The following is a 19,400-nucleotide window of genomic DNA, read 5'->3' as shown; positions in this document are numbered from 1 at the left end:
TTTTGAAATACTAGGGATTGAACCCAGGGGCATTCTATCTCCGAGCTACACCCCTGACTCCATTGTTTTATTCTTTTTTTTTTTTTTTTTTTTCGGTACTAGGGATTGAACCCAGGGGCATTCTACTTCCGAGTTACACCCCCAGCCCTATTTTTTATTCTTCCTTTTGAAATGGGGTCTCACTAAGTTGTGGAGGGCCTCACTAAGTAGCTGAGTCTGGCCACGGTGAACTTGTAATCCTTCTTTCTCAGCCTCCCAAGTACTGGGCTTACAAGCGTGTGCCACCACGCCTAGCTTTAGTCTTTATTTTGAAACAGGGTTTCACTAAGTTGTGGAGGGCCTCCCTAACATGCCGAGGCTGGCCACAAACCTGTGATCCTCCAGTCTCAGCCTCCCAGGTACTGGGATCACAGGCATGCGCCACCTCGCCCGGCTTTAGTGGATTTATTAACCACAGAGTAAAGGACATTTCATTATACAGAACCAAAAAAAGACAAAAGCCCTTTTGGCCTAACACGAATGTTCTCCCACATAAACTATAATATGCGGGGTCATGAAGACGGACGGAGAAAAGCAGTAACAGATTTAGAGGACAGTTTAGGACAAATGGCTCCCCAAAATGAACGTGGCCTGGTCACTTTGTGGACAGAGGGAGTGAAGAAAGATGGATTGATTATGGCTCCCATTTATCCAGCCGCTAAGCCAGTGTGACCGTCAGAAATGCAGGCAAAACAAATACCGGGTGACACCAAACACACTTACCCAGGCAGCAAATCAAGACGTGAGCTACTGCCGGGCGTGGTGGCGCACGCTTGTCATCCCCGCGCTTGGGAGGCGGAGACAGGACGATCGCGCAGGTTCGAAGCCAGCCGCGCTGGCTTAAGAGACCCTGTTTCCAAAAATAAAATAGGTCTGGGAGCGTAGCCCGGAGGTAGAAGGGCTTCCAGGAACCCCAGTACCACCAAAAAGAAGTGAGCTACTTGTAAGAAGGGACTCCCGTGAAAGAGTCCGTAACAAATGAATTAAAGTCCACCTTCTGAGATGTCCTTCTAAACAGAGAAAATTGGGCCCACATCCAGAACCCCGATGTTCATACTTGAAAGCAGACTGCACTGTTCGTTGGATATTGGTACATTACAGTCACAGGTTTTGCATCCAGAAGAAATGTCTGAGTCAAGATGTAATGATTATATCGGATATGTCAAAAGCGTCCAAATTCTTTCATATTAATTAAAAAGAAATTGTGGAGTTGCTTTTTGTGGGATGGCGGTGGTACTGGGGATTGAACCCAGGGGCATTTTACCTCTGAGCTACACCCACCTAGCCCTGTTCTATTTTTTATTTTGAAACAGAGTTTCATTAGGTTTGCAAAGACTCTTGCTAAGTTGCTAGGTCTGGCCTTGGACCTGCCATCCTCCTGTCTCAGCCTCCCAAGTACTGAGAGTACAGGCGTATGCCACCACACCTGGCTATGGAGATGCTCTAGTTAGTGTGATGTTGAAAATCTTGAATTTGTCAAATATAACAAACTTTCAGGGAAATAGAGTCCCAAAGTTGAGTATTCACAGTCTGTTCCAAACAGTTTCCCGGGTCCATGCCTAATGGACTATTACAGGATCACTTGAATGTCTTAGAAACTTAGAATCTAAGAAGGACCTCGCTTGCAATGACTTCTGTTCTATGATCATAAAGGTCTGGCGATGGCAGTCTCTCCACCCCCTTGTTCACAGGGGACACATCCCAAGACCTGCAGTAGATGCCTGACACCCCAAATAACACCAAACCCTAAATATGCTATGCTTCGTCCTACCCATACATACTTGTGATAAAGTTCAACTTAATATAAATTAAGCCCAGTGAGCGATTAACAATAACTGAAAATAAAATAGGACAATTATAATGATATACTGTAATAAAAGGTATTTGAGACATATGAATTAATTCTGGCATTCCCCCATTTAATATTTCCCAACCTTGGTTGGATCACAGGTAGAACCTCAGAAATCAAAACTGCAGGAAGGGGGGGGACCAGAGTACGAAGCTAAGTTCTCACAGCAAATACAGGACAGTGGTTTCCTGTAGTATGGTCTCTGGACACCACACACAGGGGGCTACTCCGGGGGCTCACCTTTTTTCCTCTTTCTCTAGCTCCGGCTTCTCAAGCTGTTGTTTATTTTCCTTCAGGAAGACTTCGTCCTCTCCGCTCTCAGCGAGAGGCCCAGGGGAAAGTGTCATTGAGCTAGCGCCAGGCCTCCCCGAGGAAGCTTTCCAGGTTTCATCCCAAACGCTCTCTGTTGAACTCACTGAATTACATGAAACAGCCACTGAGCTGTGATGGCTTGGCACTTTGGAAAACTCTTGGCTTCTAGGAGGCTCTGTCCTTTCTAGGCATGTCTCAAAATCTGCAGGATGCTGGCTTTCTCTCTTCTCTCCTCCTGTCCACAAGATCTCGACCCCCTGAAATCCCACATGCTTGGTGCGGCCAGCGCGTCCCATGGAGCCCCGATCACAACCCCCCGTGTGCTCTCTCCTGACACCACCCGCGGAGTTGTATGCCACTGCTGAGCTCCGCCGGGAGGACATGGGACCAGCTGGCTCCTGCACACAGACAGCTCCCTTTCTCCCATTTTTAGTGTGCTGGGGGAGCTCTGCCTCATTTTCTCCAGTTAGCAGAGCTGTCAGATCTTTCTGGATGCTCAAATAAACGTTTTCCTCCGTCGTTCCGTCGACTGAAAGAGGTCTGTCTGGTGACTGCCGGTGGGCTCTCCGTGTCTTCCCTCGGGCAGTGTCTGGCTGTTTTTCCACCTGCCGAACTGAAGCGCTAGGAAGAGCATCTTTTTCCAGTACCTTCGTAGCTTGTAGTGTTCCAGATGCTATTCTGGCTTCTGTGGCTTTCAGAGCAGAAATCAAAGAGTCAATAGGCTGTAAACTTTGTTCCTTGAGGTGACTGTGAGAGGGGCCCTCTCGGACATCTTTTGGTCCTTCTATAACACTTTGGCACCCAGAGTCTGGGCCAGGAACACGGACCGCCTGCTCCCCCGGTGGGCGGCATGGCAGACACTCTGCGTCAAACACCACAGAGGCCCTCAGGCCTTCTCTGCCTTCCTCCATGGTCCCATATTCTGGAAATTCATTGGTGACGTTTGGTGGGAGTAAAGTGCTTCCTCCATGATCACCTGCGGAAACAGCAGAGGACAAGCATGACTTTTTGTGTACCCCAGGGTCCAGGACGCAGTGGTAAGCGGCCACACACTATAGGCAATCCACGCTACTCACTGAATTCTTTTACTAACTCCATTCATCCAACACCCTGTAACACTGACTTCTCATAACCTTGCGGCTGTCCCCTTTGACTTAGCTTCCATGCACAAAAGGTTCATCACAAGCTGGGCGTGGTGGCGCTCACTTGTAATCCCAGCACTTGGGAGGCTGGGACAGGAGGATCACAGCCAGCCTCGGCGACTACTTAGTGAGGCCCTATGCAACTCAATGAGATCCTGTTTCAAAATAAAGAGTAAAAAATAGGGCTAGGGGTTTAGCTCGGAGATAGAATGCCCCTGAATTCCATCCCTAGTACCACAAAAAAAAAAAAGTTTCAGCCAGGCGTGGTAGCACAGGCTTGTAATCCCTGTGCTTGAGAGGCGGAGACAGGAGGATCGCACAGGTTCAAAGCCACCTCAACTACTTAGTGAGGCTTTCAGTAACTTAGTGAGACCTTGTTTCCAAATAAAGTATAAAATGGGCCTGGTAGTATAGCCCAGAGGTAGAAAAGCCCCTGGGTTCTACACCGGGTACCACACACACACACAAAAAAAAGTTTCAGCACAATGCACGCAATCCAATGACACATGGCATATTTAATCATGCTTCTGATAAAGTCCCACACATGAGGATACAGGAACTCAGCTGCTTCCGGCAAAAAAGAGCTTAAAAGAGGGATAAGTGTCACCTTTCAAATACCAAGGGTGAAGCCGCAACCAAAACACTTATCTGGGGCCCTACACCAAATAGTCTTATGATCTGTCGTAGGATTTTTTCACAAAGCCTCAGAAAGAAAGAACAACATTTCAAGACAGTAAATAATTTTTTTTGGCAGCAAGTCTTCCCTTCACTGTTGGACTTCTTGTGGGGGGAAAAAGCTTTCAAAACAACCCTGAAAAATGAGAATGAAGCCAAAATTGAATAGGAAACTAAATGCGTTGAGAAAGAATTCTAGAACCGCCAAAGTATAACAATTTATTTATCATTTATTTTTTAAATTCACAAAGAAAAGTTCCATATACTTATCTATACAAACATATCATGAAATTTTCTTATCTGTATACACCGTGGGATGGCGAGATTAAGCTAATTCACACATCCATTACTTCATATTTGTTTTTGTGCATGGTGGAAGCGCATAAAATCCATTCTCTTAGCAATGTTCAAGTTTACCATACATGGTTATTAACTGCCTGGATAACAGCAGAACTCCTGAATTCATTCCTCCTGCCTGCAAACACCAACTCCTTTGACACCAACTCCTTCCCAATCCAGGCCCCTTCTCCCATTCCCTGGAAACCACAATTCTACTCCCTGCTTCTAAGAAAACTCATAGAAGTAAAAACTCAACCCAGGGCATTCTACCTCCGAGCTACACCCCCATCCCTATTTTTTATTCTTTATTTGGGAACAGGGTCTCACTGAGTTGCAGAGGGCCTAAGTGGCTGAGGCTGTCCTCCAACCATGATCCTCCTGTCTCAGCCTCCGGAATGCTGGGATAAGAAGCGTGCGCTCCACAGCCGGCTTCATTTGACTTTTTAAGATGGCACATACAGACCACCAGCTGCAGAGAATTCCAATGCTATCTTACGTAGAACTTCAATACATGTGGCAGAAGATATGTAATTAGGATATATCTGCTATAATGAATCAAATGTACGCTTTACCTGAAATGCTAGTGTAAACTGAAAATGGGGACATTCTGATAAACAAAAATCTTTTGGGGCTAATGGGTTCAGTCATATCGACCTTAGCACTCAACTCCTTCTCATCTTGGTTTTGGTGTCTTTGAATCAAGAAAATTCTTGTGTATACTAGAAATATACCGCCCTTTAGGAAAATACGGTGTTCTTTATTTTTTTAAAAAGTGTTCTTTATGTAAAAGAACATGCATTGTTGTTAAACCACCACAGAACTACAACCTTTCTACTTAGTGAAATATTTCATAAGTGTCCAAATATCTACACCAAAAAAAAATAGAACGAAAGACTGAATTCAAGTCATCAAAGAAATGAGATAACTAGGAAACCTGAGTTGACACATAGTATCCCCCTATGTACTAAAACTTGATAAACAATAATGGTTTACCTGAGAGTGTATGGTATTTGAAATTATTTTTTCAAATAATTTGGAATACACACACACACACACACACACACACACGTTTGTTTGTTTTTATTTTTTGCGGGTTTGGGGATGGAGCCCAGGGGCATTCGACCTCTGAGCTACATCCCCTGAGCTACTTTTTTATTCTTTATTTTGAAACAGGGTCTCACTAAGTTGCACAGGGCCTCACTAAGTAGCTGAGGCTGGCCGCGAACCACAATCTTCCGGTCCTAGCCTCCCGAATGCTGGGATTACAAGCGTGCGCCACCACGCCCTGCTTAATTTGGAAGATATTTTAAAAGTTAAATTTGAATCAAGTGCTGATAGAATTTAAGAAGCACCTTTCTATGACAGCAGTATTTACAATTATAATACCTCAACCAGACAGAACAAATAGTATTTAGCTTGCCGAAACCTTTTGTTTTGTTTTGGGTTTTTTGGGTGGTACTGGGAATTGAACTGAGGGGCAGTCTACCTCTGAGCTACAACCCCGGCCCTATTTTATATTTCATTTTGAAACAAGGTCTCACTAAATTGCAGAGGGCTTCACTAAACTGCTGAGGCTGGCTATGAACCTGGGATCCTCGTGTTTCAGCCTTCCAAGTACTGGGATTATAGGCGGACACCAGCACAACCAGGCTTTGCTGAAATATTTTAAAGATGAAGGAACTTTTCAAACCCTGAATTTGAAAACAAAGACAGCTAGAAACAAGAGGGTAGTATATTAACAATTTAATTTTTTCAGTGGTGAACGCAGTAGGGCCTTTAGTTTTTTTTCTAAGTTACAGTATTTGTTTTAGTATGTTCCCTAATTTTTGCAACAACTATCACCACTACCCCATTCCAAATCATTTTCATCCCCCTAAAATAAACTCCCATATCTATTAGCAGCCATGCCCTCCACTCCCTCGCCTCAGCCCCTGAAAAGTACCATCTACCTTCTGTCTCCATAGATTTTATTCCAGACATTACATATAAATTCATTCATACAATAGTAGCATTTGGGGTTTGGTTTCTTTCACTTAGCACGGTGTGTTTTTAAGGGTCATTCATGTTGCAGCATGTATCAGAACATCATTTATCTTTATAATCAAATAATACTTTATCAGCCAGGCATGGTGGCGCATGCTTGTAATCTCAGTACTTGGGAGGCTGAGACAGGAGGACAGGTTGAGGATAGCCTCAGCAAGTAAGGAGACTCTTAGCAACTTAGCAGGACCCTGTTTCAAAAGAAAAAAAAGAAAAAAACGTTTTTTAAATAGGGCTGGGGTTGTAGTTTTGAGGTAGAATGCTTCTGAGTTTTATCTCCAATATTACACACACAAACAATAATAATGATAATAATAATAATAATGATGATGATGATGATGATGATGATGATAATAATAACAACAGCAATACTTCATCCTATAGAAATACTACATTTTCGTTATCCTTTCATCAGTGTATGGGTATCTGAGTTGTTTCTATTTGGGAGTTACTATAAGTATTGAATTTGTACACAAGTTTCTGCATCTAAATATATCTTCAGTCCTCTTAGGTAAGAATGGAATTTCCTGGTTATATGGTAAATCTATGTGTAATGCTTTAAGGAACAGTAAAATAGTTTTGCAAGCAACTACACGATTTTTATTCCTCCCGTATGTCTAAGGATTCCATGACTGTGCGTGTGTTTTATCATAGACGTCCTAGAGGATATATCAAAGTGGTATCTTTCTATGATTTCAATTTGCATTTCCCTAATGACAGTGACATGACGCCTCTTGTCATGTGTCTATTGGTGGTGGTGTGCATCTGTAGAGACAAGTCTATTCAGATCCTTTGCCCGTTTTATAATTGGGTTGTCTTTTATTATTTAGTCGAAAGAGTTTTTCATATATTTTGAACAGAAGTTTTCAATAAGATCTATACTTTGAAACCATCTTCTTCCATTCTGCGGGCTGTCTTTTCACTTAATGGATGATTCTTTTGAGGCACAACGTTTTTAATGTGGATAAAACCTACTTATATATTTTTCTTTTGTTGTTCACGCATTTAATGTCATATGTTAGAAATCATTGTCTAATTCAGGGACACACAATTTACGCCGGGCGTGGTGGCGCACGCTTGTAATCCCCGCGCTTGGGAGGCGGAGACAGGAGGATCACGCAGGTTCGAAGCCAGCCTCGCTGGCTTAAGAGACCCTGTTTCCAAAAATAGAAAAGTATAAAATAGGTCTGGGAGTGGAGCCCAGAGGTAGAAGGACTTCCGGGAACCCCAGTAGCACCAAAAAAAAAAAAAAAAAAATTATTCCCATTTTCTTCTAAGAGTTTTTACAGTGTTTGCTATTACCTTTAGATTTTTTATGCATTTTGAGTAAATTGATGCATATGATATAAAATAAAGATTTAATGATGCTATTACATGTGGATATCCTGTTGTCCCCAGCACTATCTATTGAAAAGTCCATTCTCTTCTCACTGAACTGCCTTGACGCCCTTGTAGAAAATCCATTGGCCATAAATGTAGAGGTTCTTTGGGACTTCCACTTCGAGGTGCAGCTGATGTCTATCTTTTTTATTTTATTGGTACCCTACAGTGTCACATCATGACGTGGGTTGTGTTGGCCATGGCATATATTCACACAGTACTTGGTGCCCCCCACAGCCCGCTTCCCCTTCTCCCTCCCTCCCAATACTGAGTGTCCAGGTTAACAATGTTACAGTCACATGTATACACATATTCGAATGTAGCTTTTCCATTAATAAGCCTCAGCCCTCTTGCTCCCTTACCCTTCCTTTCTGGCTTTGCTGAGGTTGGTATCTATCTTTATCAGGCCAGTATAACACTGTCTTCATTTCACTTACAGTTTCATGGTAAGTAAAATCTGGAAATAAGAGTCCTCTGACTTTGTTTTTTCTTTCCAAGGTTGTGTTGGCTACTCTGGACCCCTTATATTTCCCATACGAACTTTAGGATCGGCTTATCAGACAGCCGATAGGAACTGATATCTACAGGGTACTGGATTCCTGACCCAACTACTATTACATCTTTAGATCCATGATCCTGGGCTGTCTTTCCATTTATTTAATCTTCATATTCAACAATGTTTAATAGGCTTAAGTGTACAAGTTTTAAACTACTTTTATAAAATTTCACCCCTAAGTATTTTATTATTTTGATATGATCAGTAGAATTATTTTTCCTAGTTTTCATTTCCAGATCATTCATTTCTTACCTACAGAAATAAAATTGGTCTGTATTGGTCATAAATCTTATTACCTTAATGAACTTGTGTTTCAGATCTAATAGTATTTTTATAGATTCTTAGGATTTTTCTATGTACAAAATGTCATCTGTGAATAGATATAGCTTAATTTCCTTTCCAATCCAGTCTACTTTTCTTGTATTCTCATTCATTCTCTCTCTCTCTCTCTCTCTTTCTCTCTCTCTCATTCTCTCTCATTCTCTCTCAATTTTCCTATCAAATATGCTATACCATTGCTTTTAAAGGAGGAGAGAATGGTGGCACACGCTTATAATCCCAGCATTCGGGAGTCTGAGACCGGAGGAACACAGTTCGCCGACAGCCTCAGCTACTACTTAGTGAGGCCCTCTACAACTTAGTGAGACCCGGTTTCAAAATAAAGAATAAAAAATAGGGCAGGGTCTGTAGCTCAGAGGTTGAATGCCCCTGGGTTCCATCCCCAGACCCATAAATAAATAAATAAATAAATAAATAAATAAATAAGAGAAAGAGTTACAACATACACACACACACACACACACACACACACACACACACACACAGACATCTTGAAAAGCTTCTCTTTAATTCTACTTCAATTCTCTCTCCTTAATTAAGCCTTCCGTTGATAATTAAGCCTTCCCTTGATTGCCAACCCTTGAAAGAAATCATCTCTCCTCCTTGAAAATCACAAAAGGACTGCAGCTGTGCAGTACATACCATGTTTAATGTTAGATCACATTTTAACCCTTTAAAAAAACTACAATTTTTAGCCAACTAAAATGCACACCTGTAATCTCAGTACTCGGGAGTCTGAGACAAAAGAATATCAGGTTCGAGACCAGTCCCAGTAACTTAGTGAGACTCTCAACAACCTAATACGACCCTGTTTCGAAACAAAACTTAAAAAGGACTGGGAGTATAACACAGAGGTAGAATTCCCCTAGGTTTAGGTTCAATCCCCAGTACCACAAAAGAAAGGGAGAGAGGGAGGGAGGGATGAGGGAAAAATAAATGTTCTAAGAGTTGAAAGGACCCAATCAAACTAAGCAAAATGTTGTTCAACAAAGTATGAGATCAGAAGCAAAGGCCGGGCGCTGCTGAGTCACCAGGCCATATTTCTAAAAGCAGTAAAGTTAAAAGAGTAAGGAAGAATGGAAAGCCTTCCAGCCACAGCTGCACAGAAACAGCCCTCATGGTCACATCTCCCTCGGTGAGAGCACTTGTCACAGGATTCAGCATAACAGCACAGCCTTCTTTCAAATAAGGCACCTTTTGTTACACAGCAAAGCCAGTTAATTTCTGACATTTGCATTTCTTGTCACCACTGAACGATCTTTAACAACAAACAACACTTTGCAAAGTACTAATTCTGACCTTTTACTTAGAATTTCTCAATTATTCCTTGGAAGTAGTTCCTTCAGAATTCCTATGCGAGGCAATTCTTTTAAAAAAGAAAATATAAATTTTTTTTTACTTTAAGAATTTTTTCTCTCCCCCATCTTACTATAGGGCCATGGATACTCCCCACTACATATCAACTGTTTCCAAAATTCATTCACTCACTCAGCAAACACTTACTGGTTACCTCTGCTATGGACTGAATATACAAGATTCAAAACAGTATTGCCAACTGGGCATGGTGTTGCACACTTATAATCCTAGGACTTGGGAAGCTGAGACAGAATGATCTCAGGTTGAGGCCAGCCTCAGCAACTTAGCAAGGCTCTCAGCAAGGTAGCAAGACTCTATTTCCAAATTAAAAAAAAATAGGGCAAGGGGTGTAGCTCAGAGGTAAATGCCTCTGGGTTCAATCCCCAGCATCACCAAAACAACAACATCATCATCTTCATCACCATCATCATCATCACTGCATTGCCAGAGTCTGATGAATCTCTGGGATGGGAGAAGGACTACCTTGGTAGCAAAGGAAGGATGCTTAGGGGAGGAAGAAAGCAGAATCATGTGAGACATGGTAAGTGCTTGAGCCAGAGAAAGACAGAATGGATGGAACAAAAAAACACAAGGGTAATCCAGGCATGGTGGCGCAGGCCTTAACCCCAAAATGTTGGAGGCTGAGACAGGAGGATCATGGGTTCAAGGCCAGCCTCAGCAACTTAGCGAGAGCCCATTTCTAAATAAATAAATAGAGAGAGAGATAGACAGATAGATAAATGGAGGTAGAATTCCCCTGGTTCAATTCCCAGTACAAAAAAAAAAGAAAAAAAAAATGTCAGCGTTGCTGTATGTCCCAGGACATTCTCCCTCTGCTAGTATCCACACCCGCTTTTCCCTCGCCCCTTCTCATCCGTCTCTAGTTTCCCCCACATCCCCTGTGTGGCCTCATCCAGCCTCTGTGGCCCTGTGACAACCAGCTCGTCAAAGCGTCCCCTTGGCTTCCGCTTCAGTCTGCGTCGATGACTGATGTACGAATCCCACCGCCCGAAACTGTTCTACTCCAGAAGGCCAGGCTGAATTCGTTCTGCCCAAATCTGGTCTCATATCTGTGACAAAGGGACTTGCTAAGTATAAAAAAAGAACTTTAGCACTTACCTAAATATAAACCACACACTAGTAGAATCTGAATTAATAAAGAGCTCAGGGCCTAACTGCGATTCCTTTTGCTCTTATAAGAATGAAAATGTAGTATAAAATGTGTAGGAGTAGGAAGGGAGAGGGAGAAGAAGGATTTTTACATGGGCGAAAAATAGACATTTTGGCAGGGGGTAAAGGGAAGGGAGGGCTTACTAGTTATATTCCATTAAAAGTTGCTCTTTTCTACCAAAAGTCTTATCTGCTGCTTTGTGTATTTGGTCAGATTTCTAATAAACTGTGGCTCCTGTTATTTGGTAAAGGTTCTTTTCTGTGATGAACTATAAACCATTAACTATATATATAATAAAATATGATCACATGCACTGTAGCACTAGGGGTGCTCTGCCTCTGAGCTACGCCCCAGCCTCATTGTTTTTATTTTTATTTTTAAACAGGGTCTCACTAAATTGCTGTGGGCCCCCCTTAGTTGCACTGAGGCTGGCCTTGAACCTGTGATCCCCTATCTCAGCCTCCCACGTACTGGCATTATAGATGCGGGCCACCACGCCAAGTTCACTGATCAAATTTTTAATATTTTTTCTTTTGATCTAATATACTGAGAAAGAAACAGGATCCTTTTGAATGTTAACGAGATCAATCTTCGGATTGCTTTGGGTTGTGTATTAAATAGCCATCTGTTTCTGCAACTGCAGTTCTGGGACAGGATGATAAGATGAGAAAGGAAAATAATTTCTTCAAATCTTGAAGAAATGAGCCTGCTTCCCCAAGAGTGGCTGCGGAGGAATGGGGGTCTTTCTAAAAATGGTTCCCTTGAAGAACCAGTAAATGAGACAAAGTCTCTTTCATTTTGGCTAGCAAATTCTTTCAAATGATATGGTTCAAGAAAAATAAAATAAGTTGAACTATTTGGCACGTTTATCGCAGAATTGGTCCCTGGAAGCTGAAATCTGAATAAAATAAAACAGCTTATTATGATTGATTCTGAGTAACAGGAGGAGGGTTTCCTTAGATAATATGATTGTCACACCATGTCTAGATCCTTCAGAAGAGACACAACAGTGAAATCTCTATCCATTTCCTAAAACCTGTACCCAGAGGTTTGTTGGGGTTTTTTTTTTGTTTGTTTGTTTTGTTTTGTTTTTTTTTTGTGGTACTGGGGATGGAACCCTTCTACCTCCAGGCTACACTCTCAGACCTATTTTATATTTTATTTGGAAACAGGGTCTCTTGAGCCAGAGAGGCTGACTTTGAACCTGCGCCATCCTCCTGTCTCCGCCTCCCAGCCTCCCAAGGGTGGGGATTACAAGAGTGCGCCACCACGCCCAGCTGCCCAGAGTCTTTTAGAGGGACATCTTTGTTTTGTGTTGCCGCCACTGGAATATAAACCCCAGAAAGCAAGAACTTCATTGGGTTTCCTTATCACTATACCCCCAGGACCTAGCAAAAGGGATCCTTTTGTCCCATCCATGAAATTAGAAATGTCCAACAACCAACAGGATGCCAATTCTAACAAAAAGAAAGTGCTCCTTAAACACAAGCAAAGTACCACCCATAAGTGACACCGGTGTTAGCCCCTGTTCCCAAGAACGAGCTGGAGGCCAGGGCTGTGACCAACTTAGAGTCAGCTTATTCTTTCATCTGCACCAAGTATGTGTCAAGCATGGGGAACAGTCACAGACAGGACCACCACCATGGAGCCAAACCCTCAGGAGCCCACAGCCCCGCAACCCCATCTATAAACACTGTCTGCTCCCAAACAAAGGTCAGACGGTGGCCAAGTTCAGCGGAGACCGTCCTGCCCACAGTTATGGCTACTGCACGTGGAATTTTCGATTGATTACTCTCTAAACACTGTGCTAGCCAATATTATAGCCACATGCATATCTGACTATTTCAATTTCAATTTATCAAAATAGAATATTAAGTTCCACAGAGCTCCCCACTTTCTATAGCCAACAGCCCCCATACAGCACTCTACACACACAGAACATTCTCATCATCACAGGAAGTTTGAGGGTGCTGCCCTAGAGTTCATCCTCAGGACGGGCCTGAGGAGGAGCACAGACTGCACTGGGACTCATGAGAAATATAGGCTCCCGGATCATTTTACCCCCCTCCCCCAGCCAGCATCTTCTGGGCTGCCCACCATTACTCAATAAAATATTAGAAGACATGCCCAATTTATAGGCAAATAAGAAGCACGCCTTGCATAGTTAAAAGACCTCAATGCAGTTCCCTTCTAGGTAACTCTAGCCCCTATGCATTTCTCCTATATTCTCATGCATGCAACTACATCTTTATGCATGCAGCTGTAATCCCAATGCATCCACCTACAGGTACCAGTAATCCTTAGCTATGATATTCATCATGGTCAATGAGGCTCTCTAGCAACACAATGGTGCATGACTCAAATCCTCAATACAACAGAAGGAAAGTGTATTAAAACAGCCAGATAATCTAATCCATTTCACCCAGCAATAGAAAATGCATTTGGTGTGATAAAAATAACAGAAAATGAGTATGAGTAATGCAAATCTGCTAAATGCCTAATCTAAGTGCATTAGATTTCAGGACACGCTCTTCTCCCTAATAAAAGTCACATTTTGGAGAATGCTCCGCACACAGTTAAGGATGCTACTAGCTGCGGTCTGGACACCGATTAACTCTCTAAAAGCAGGCATTTTTTTTTTTTTTATGTGCTGCAAAATAAAGGCAGGCAAAGGCCTGCCAAACACTCTACAAGTTTTTACATGTGCACATGAATAGAGAATGTTCTATTAATTGGACACTTCTTCCTCCAGTGATTAATAGTACAGCTGCGCTTACCACAAACTAAATTTCACATACTAATGATTCAGAACCCAGTTCCTCATCCAGTTCTAATCCCTGGAGGAATGGCAGCGGCTCACTATTCCAGCCCTGTTCAGAGGAGACTCTGCAAACTCAGGAGGGGTGCCACAAACAGCCTCTAGAATAGGATGAGTGAGTCGGGGGTCAGCCGGTGAATTTTCATCCTAAGTCCCAGCAATTCTGTGGCACACAGTTACACATCCTGGAAAAGAAACCCTAAGGTGCAGGTGCCGTACCTGTGAGTTCATCTCTAAAATAACTGTGTTTAAAACTCGTCTTTCTCCAACCAGTAGGATTCCAGTTTTATCTATCTCTCATAATCTTTTTTGTTTCTGTTTTGGGTTTTTTTTATCCATACCTTTGCTTCTGTTTTCAGCCTCATGTCTCCTGATCAGAGTGGCTTCTCTGAGAGCAGCCAATCCGTCCCCTTTCTACTACTTCTTCCTTTTGAGGAATTCATACTTTTAAAAATCCAGTTTTAAGCCCGGTGTGGTGCTGCACACCTGTAATCCTTGTACTTGCGAGGCTGAGAAAGGAGGGAGGAAAGTAGATTCGAGACCAGCCTCAGAACTTCTGCAACTTTATGAGGCCCTGTTTCAAAATAAAAAAATGAAATAGGAACGGGGGTGTAGTTCAGAGGCAGATGGCCCCTGGGTTCAATTCCCAGTATAACAACAAAAAATTTTTTAAAGCCACTTTTAACATTTCTCTCTCTTCACTGACTCCTTAGCTTTTATTAAATTTTTAAAAGTGAAAAAACTTTAAACTTTTGAATAACTCCAGTCTCGCTCACAACAGGCTTCTTCTGCCAGAACTAATATGGATAATGTAATATCCATATTACTAATATCCATATCTCAAACTACTAGACATTCTTTTTTTTTTCAGGTCTGAGGATGGAACCCAGGGGTATTTGACCTCCGAGCTACACCCCAGCCCTATTTTTTATTCTTTATTTTGAAACAGGGCCTCACTAAGTTGCAGAGGCCTCACTAAGTAGCTGCGGCTGTCCTCGAACCACGATCCTCCGGTCTCAGCTTCCAAAATGCTGGGATTACAAGCATGCACCACCATGCCCAGCAAGACATTGTTTCTTATGTAAAATATTTTTCTTTTTTTGTGTGTGTGTGTGATACTGGGGATGGAAACCAGGGGCATTCTGCTTCTGAGCTATACCCCCAGTCCTATTTTTATTTTTTATTTTGAAACAGGGTCTCACTAAGTTGCGGAGGGCCTCACCAAGGTCCTGAGGCTGACGGTGAACTTGTGATCCTTCTGCCTCAGCCTCCCAAGTACTGGGAGTACAAACATGTGCCATCATGCCCGGCTAATTCGTAAAATATTTCATAAAAGAGTTTAACATTCAATAAGTTAAAATTGGCGTTTCAAAACACTTATCTAGTTCCTTTAAAAAATAATAATCACGGGTGGCAAGCGGCTGGGATGCCTAGCAGGGAGGGTCAGCTATCGCCGTGGCCTTCCCTGGCTGTAGTCTCTGAGACAGATGTTGGGGCTGTAGCAAAACAGCTGTGCTTGTCTGGATCCACATTCTCATTCCACAGTTTTCATGCTCAGTAAGAGACCTACGCAGCTTCACACAGGACTTGGGCTACAAACAGACACGAACAATTCCAAATAGCCCCACAACTGCATGTCTTACAGAAAGGTGAAAGTCTAAATTTCTCTGGTGAGAGAGAAATCTTAAATTACTTTAAAAGCGACACTTCGGACAGACAGGAAAGACACGCTCCTGCAGGTACACTGAGGAAATAAAACAGCTGTTAAATACTTCTAGCAGAGACTCGACCTCAGCGTCAACTACCGTGATTTCCAGAATGTTTCTGGTGCTGCCTCTATAGCCACTGGTTCCCGTCCAGGCTGTTCAGACACAACCATGCATCAGGCATGCGGACAAAAAGGAGTTTGGGTTCTTTAAGAGAAACTCCTCCTCTATCCCATCCAACACCACAATATGATGTTTTTCTGACACTGCAGGGGGGTAGCCTATCTTTCCTCTTTCTGCCTATATAATACATCCCAAACAGGGACTAGAAATAGGGTGACAGAATTCTGCCTTCCCAGGAAGGCTGGTTTGGGGGTTGGGGGGAGAAAAAAAAAAGGAAGTAAGGTTATAGGTAAGAATAATATTCTGCTTTCTACTTAAAAGTCAAAATTCAGGAAAAATGCAATGTCAGATGCTAAAATAAACATTCCGGGCGAGAGCCAGGTGAAGTACTGGGCAAAGGCATGCGGAGGGCAGGTAGCATCTTTCTGATGACTGCGGAATTAAACGTGGGTTGGGAGAGCATCCCTGGATGAAGGCACATGCCCCGCTGCAGGGCAGGAGTCTGCAACACCTGGGCCAGCCCCCAGAAGTCTCCTACTGGGACGGTCAGAAGACAAGACTAGGAAGCAAAAAGCAGTCAATAATACAGACGGAAAATCTCACAGCAGCATTTCATTCACAAGCGAGAGCTCTATCATATATTCGCCTGCATAGACCTACAAATAGAGGTTACTCACAGAGATTACTGTAGTTCCAGCAGTTACCCATTGATCATAGCAAATGCCCCGTTCATCAGTTTAACGCTTGAGAAAAGTTAGCTAGAAAAGAAGCAGGCTAAAGCAAAATACGCTGTTCCAGTCAACTGGAAGCAAATTGGTTTCAGATTTCCTGGCAGCCCCTTTTGCCCTGCACTGCACACGGTGATGCTCTCCTCCGAGCCCTGGGAACCCGAGCTGAGCCGGGAGCAGCTGCCGCCTTGGTCCCGCTGACAAAGGCCAGGCAGCTCGGTCTCCCCGGGCTCTCCTCTCCCTCTCTGCCTCTGTCGCTCTCTACCTTGGTAGCTTACCGAAAACAGCCACCGTAGGGCTTTTCTATAATTGTGAAAACTACTTCCAAGGAGATAACTGAGATGCCGGGAGTTAGCTTTAATGAAACCATTTCCCCAGTGCAGCAGCAGGAAGCCCGGCGAAGACTCCGAGAGGATTGTACCATCGCGGGTGACATCAGAGGTGGGGCTGTCATCGCAGTATTATGCGGCATTCTATCCCAGGCAGGAATGACACGCGTGAGCGCAGGCGGGTAGGCTCCCTTTAAATGGGATGGACGCTGGGGTTATTTACATGGCACAAATTAATGCAAAATAACGCTGCTGGAAGAGGCTGCAGAAGGACGTAGATCCTGCGCTCCCAGTCCCGGTCTCGAGGCTAAATGTCACTGCCATCTAAAATCATTTTGCTGATGATTACATTACCGTTCCTGTGATGCAATTAATATTTAATGGGAAATTGATCCTACTTGGAGAATATGACATGAAAAGATTCAAAGACATTTAACATCCATTTTTTTAAAATGATGCTATAAACTTTGATATTACCAAGAGGACGTTGGAAGTACAATACGCTCCAGTGCAATCTCAGCAAAAAAAAAAAACAAAAAAAAAAACACTAAATGTAAAAACTAATTGTTTTATAGATTAAGGTGAAAAGCAGCACAAGCAAGATGCATTATATAATAATGCTTCTCGGTCTTGGTAATGGGTGTTGGCACAAATATTAAAAATAACCCATCCTCTAAAACTTTACTATCCCAACCAGCATTGAGACGCGTCGGCTGACAGCACAAAGCAATTCACGGCCATTTTTACTCAGTCCATAAACATCAACTGAGTCCCAAACAGGCTCTGGAAAACATGGTAGGTTTCATTTAGAGTCCATCTCTAATAAGCAATAATCAAATCAGAACTGAAAGTGTTTATACCCGGGTACCAGCCTCTGCGCTAAGCACTTTGACTGTATTAACTCAGCTGTTCCTACCAGCAGTTCCCGTGGGACGGCCGCTATTATAAACCCATTTTATAGATGAGACTAGTAAAACACAGAAGAGGTTTGCGACTCACCCAAGGTCACATGGTTAAAACTGGCACGTTCAAACACAGGCTCCAAAGTCCGCCTTCTGGACCACTAAGCTATATTGCCTCCTGGAGGCTTCCTTGCCAAGAAAAGGATTCTAAAGGGGAAATACAATTTCTAGGATTTTTACAGCAAATCACTTAGAGCCACCTCTCTAGAAGACTGGCTCCAAAATGAGAGGATCAAGGTGAGCGTGCACCTGGGGAAGCACACCAGGGGAGTGCAATTACGCCCAGAGGCCAGAGCTCAGAGTTACCAGTGCGCGTAACACCAGGCCAATGGGTTCAAGTCTTCCAGCTTTACTTTCCTTCTGAGGTGCAGATGTTCGCATTGTAGATGTGTACAACTCTGTGATTAAAGCATACAATCTAAGTTTGTAATCTAGACTCCAAATCTGTGTGTGTGTTTGCACGCGTGCACCTAGAGATTGAACCCGGGGCATTCTACCTCCAAGTTATACCCCCAGCCCTATTTTATTTTTATTTTGAAACAGGGTCTCGTTAGGTTGATGAGAGTCTCACTGCTTGCTGAGGCTGTCCTCCAACCTGCAATTTTCCTGTCTCAGCCTCCCAAGTCCTGGGGTTATAGGCATGAGCCGCCACACCTGGCTGCACTCCATCAATTTCTATGACCATCTTGAGCAAATAACTCAACCCGTGTACTCCTCAAATTCCTTCTTCCAAAACTAGGACTAATAGTGGGGTTGCTCTGTGGAATAAATAAACTATACATATAACTATAGAGAGCACTCATTGCTTCATATATTGCTACTAATATAAACTAAAAAGCTCATGTAATTATTACTATAGTTGTCATTACTTTTAATATTACTACATTTTTAAGAACTAAAACGGCCAACTTCTTCCTTTTTCAAAAACCTGACCTGAGAGCTGCTATTTTTTTCCCCCCAAAGTTGTCTGAAAAAGCAGAAAGGACAACTTTTGTTGGCTTCATATAAATATTGACCAACCATGAATCATCAGTTCCCAGTGAGATGTAAATGAGGTTGTTGAACTGCTTTTATGAGGAAGCTTCTTACAGAGGAAGAGACAGTGGGGTATGCAGCCGTTTGCCCCCCTGGTTCCTTAAGGGGGATAGAGGTAAAGCATCCCAAATGGTAAGCACCCTATCACTTAGGGGGGCAAAATAGAAAGAAAGAGGTCCATATCCAACAGAGACCTCGTACCTCCATCTTCTTTTACAGAGGAGAGAAATAAAACCTTGGGTCAAGTTATTTAATTTTTCTAGTATATTCAGCTTATTTGATCCTAACAAATATATTTATTTATTTATTTATTTATTTATTTATTTATTTATTGTGTATCTGGGGATGGAACCCAGGGGCATTCAACCTCTGAGCTACAGCCCCTGCCCTATTTTTTATTCTTTATTTTGAAACAGGGTCTCACTGAGTTGCAGAGGGCCTCACTAAGTAGCTGAGGTTGTCCGCGAACCGCGATCCTCTGGTCTCAGCCTCCCAAATGCT

At 42.8% G+C, this 19,400-nt stretch overlaps 1 protein-coding gene across 2 annotated transcripts in view; it reads right to left on the bottom strand.

Moving 5' to 3' along the window:
- PSD3 (pleckstrin and Sec7 domain containing 3) overlaps nt 1-19,400 on the bottom strand; it is a gene marked incomplete at both ends in the record, with an annotated part of 521,001 nt that overhangs the window by 314,749 nt on the left and 186,852 nt on the right. Inside the window, 2 exons of one of the 2 annotated variants that reach the window (XM_080710181.1) lie at nt 2,129-3,176; nt 16,523-16,553. In XM_080710181.1, the coding sequence (XP_080566307.1) occupies nt 2,129-3,176; nt 16,523-16,553 (1,079 nt within the window). Of the gene's footprint in view, nt 1-2,128; nt 3,177-16,522; nt 16,554-19,400 lie in introns of those variants that run through there. The other variant, XM_080710180.1, reaches the window with a different exon arrangement.

This window comes from Muscardinus avellanarius (genome assembly GCF_963383645.1).
Source record: "Muscardinus avellanarius genome assembly, chromosome: 14".
NCBI lineage: Eukaryota > Metazoa > Chordata > Mammalia > Rodentia > Gliridae > Muscardinus > Muscardinus avellanarius.
This window is presented reverse-complemented; position numbering and strand designations above follow the sequence as displayed.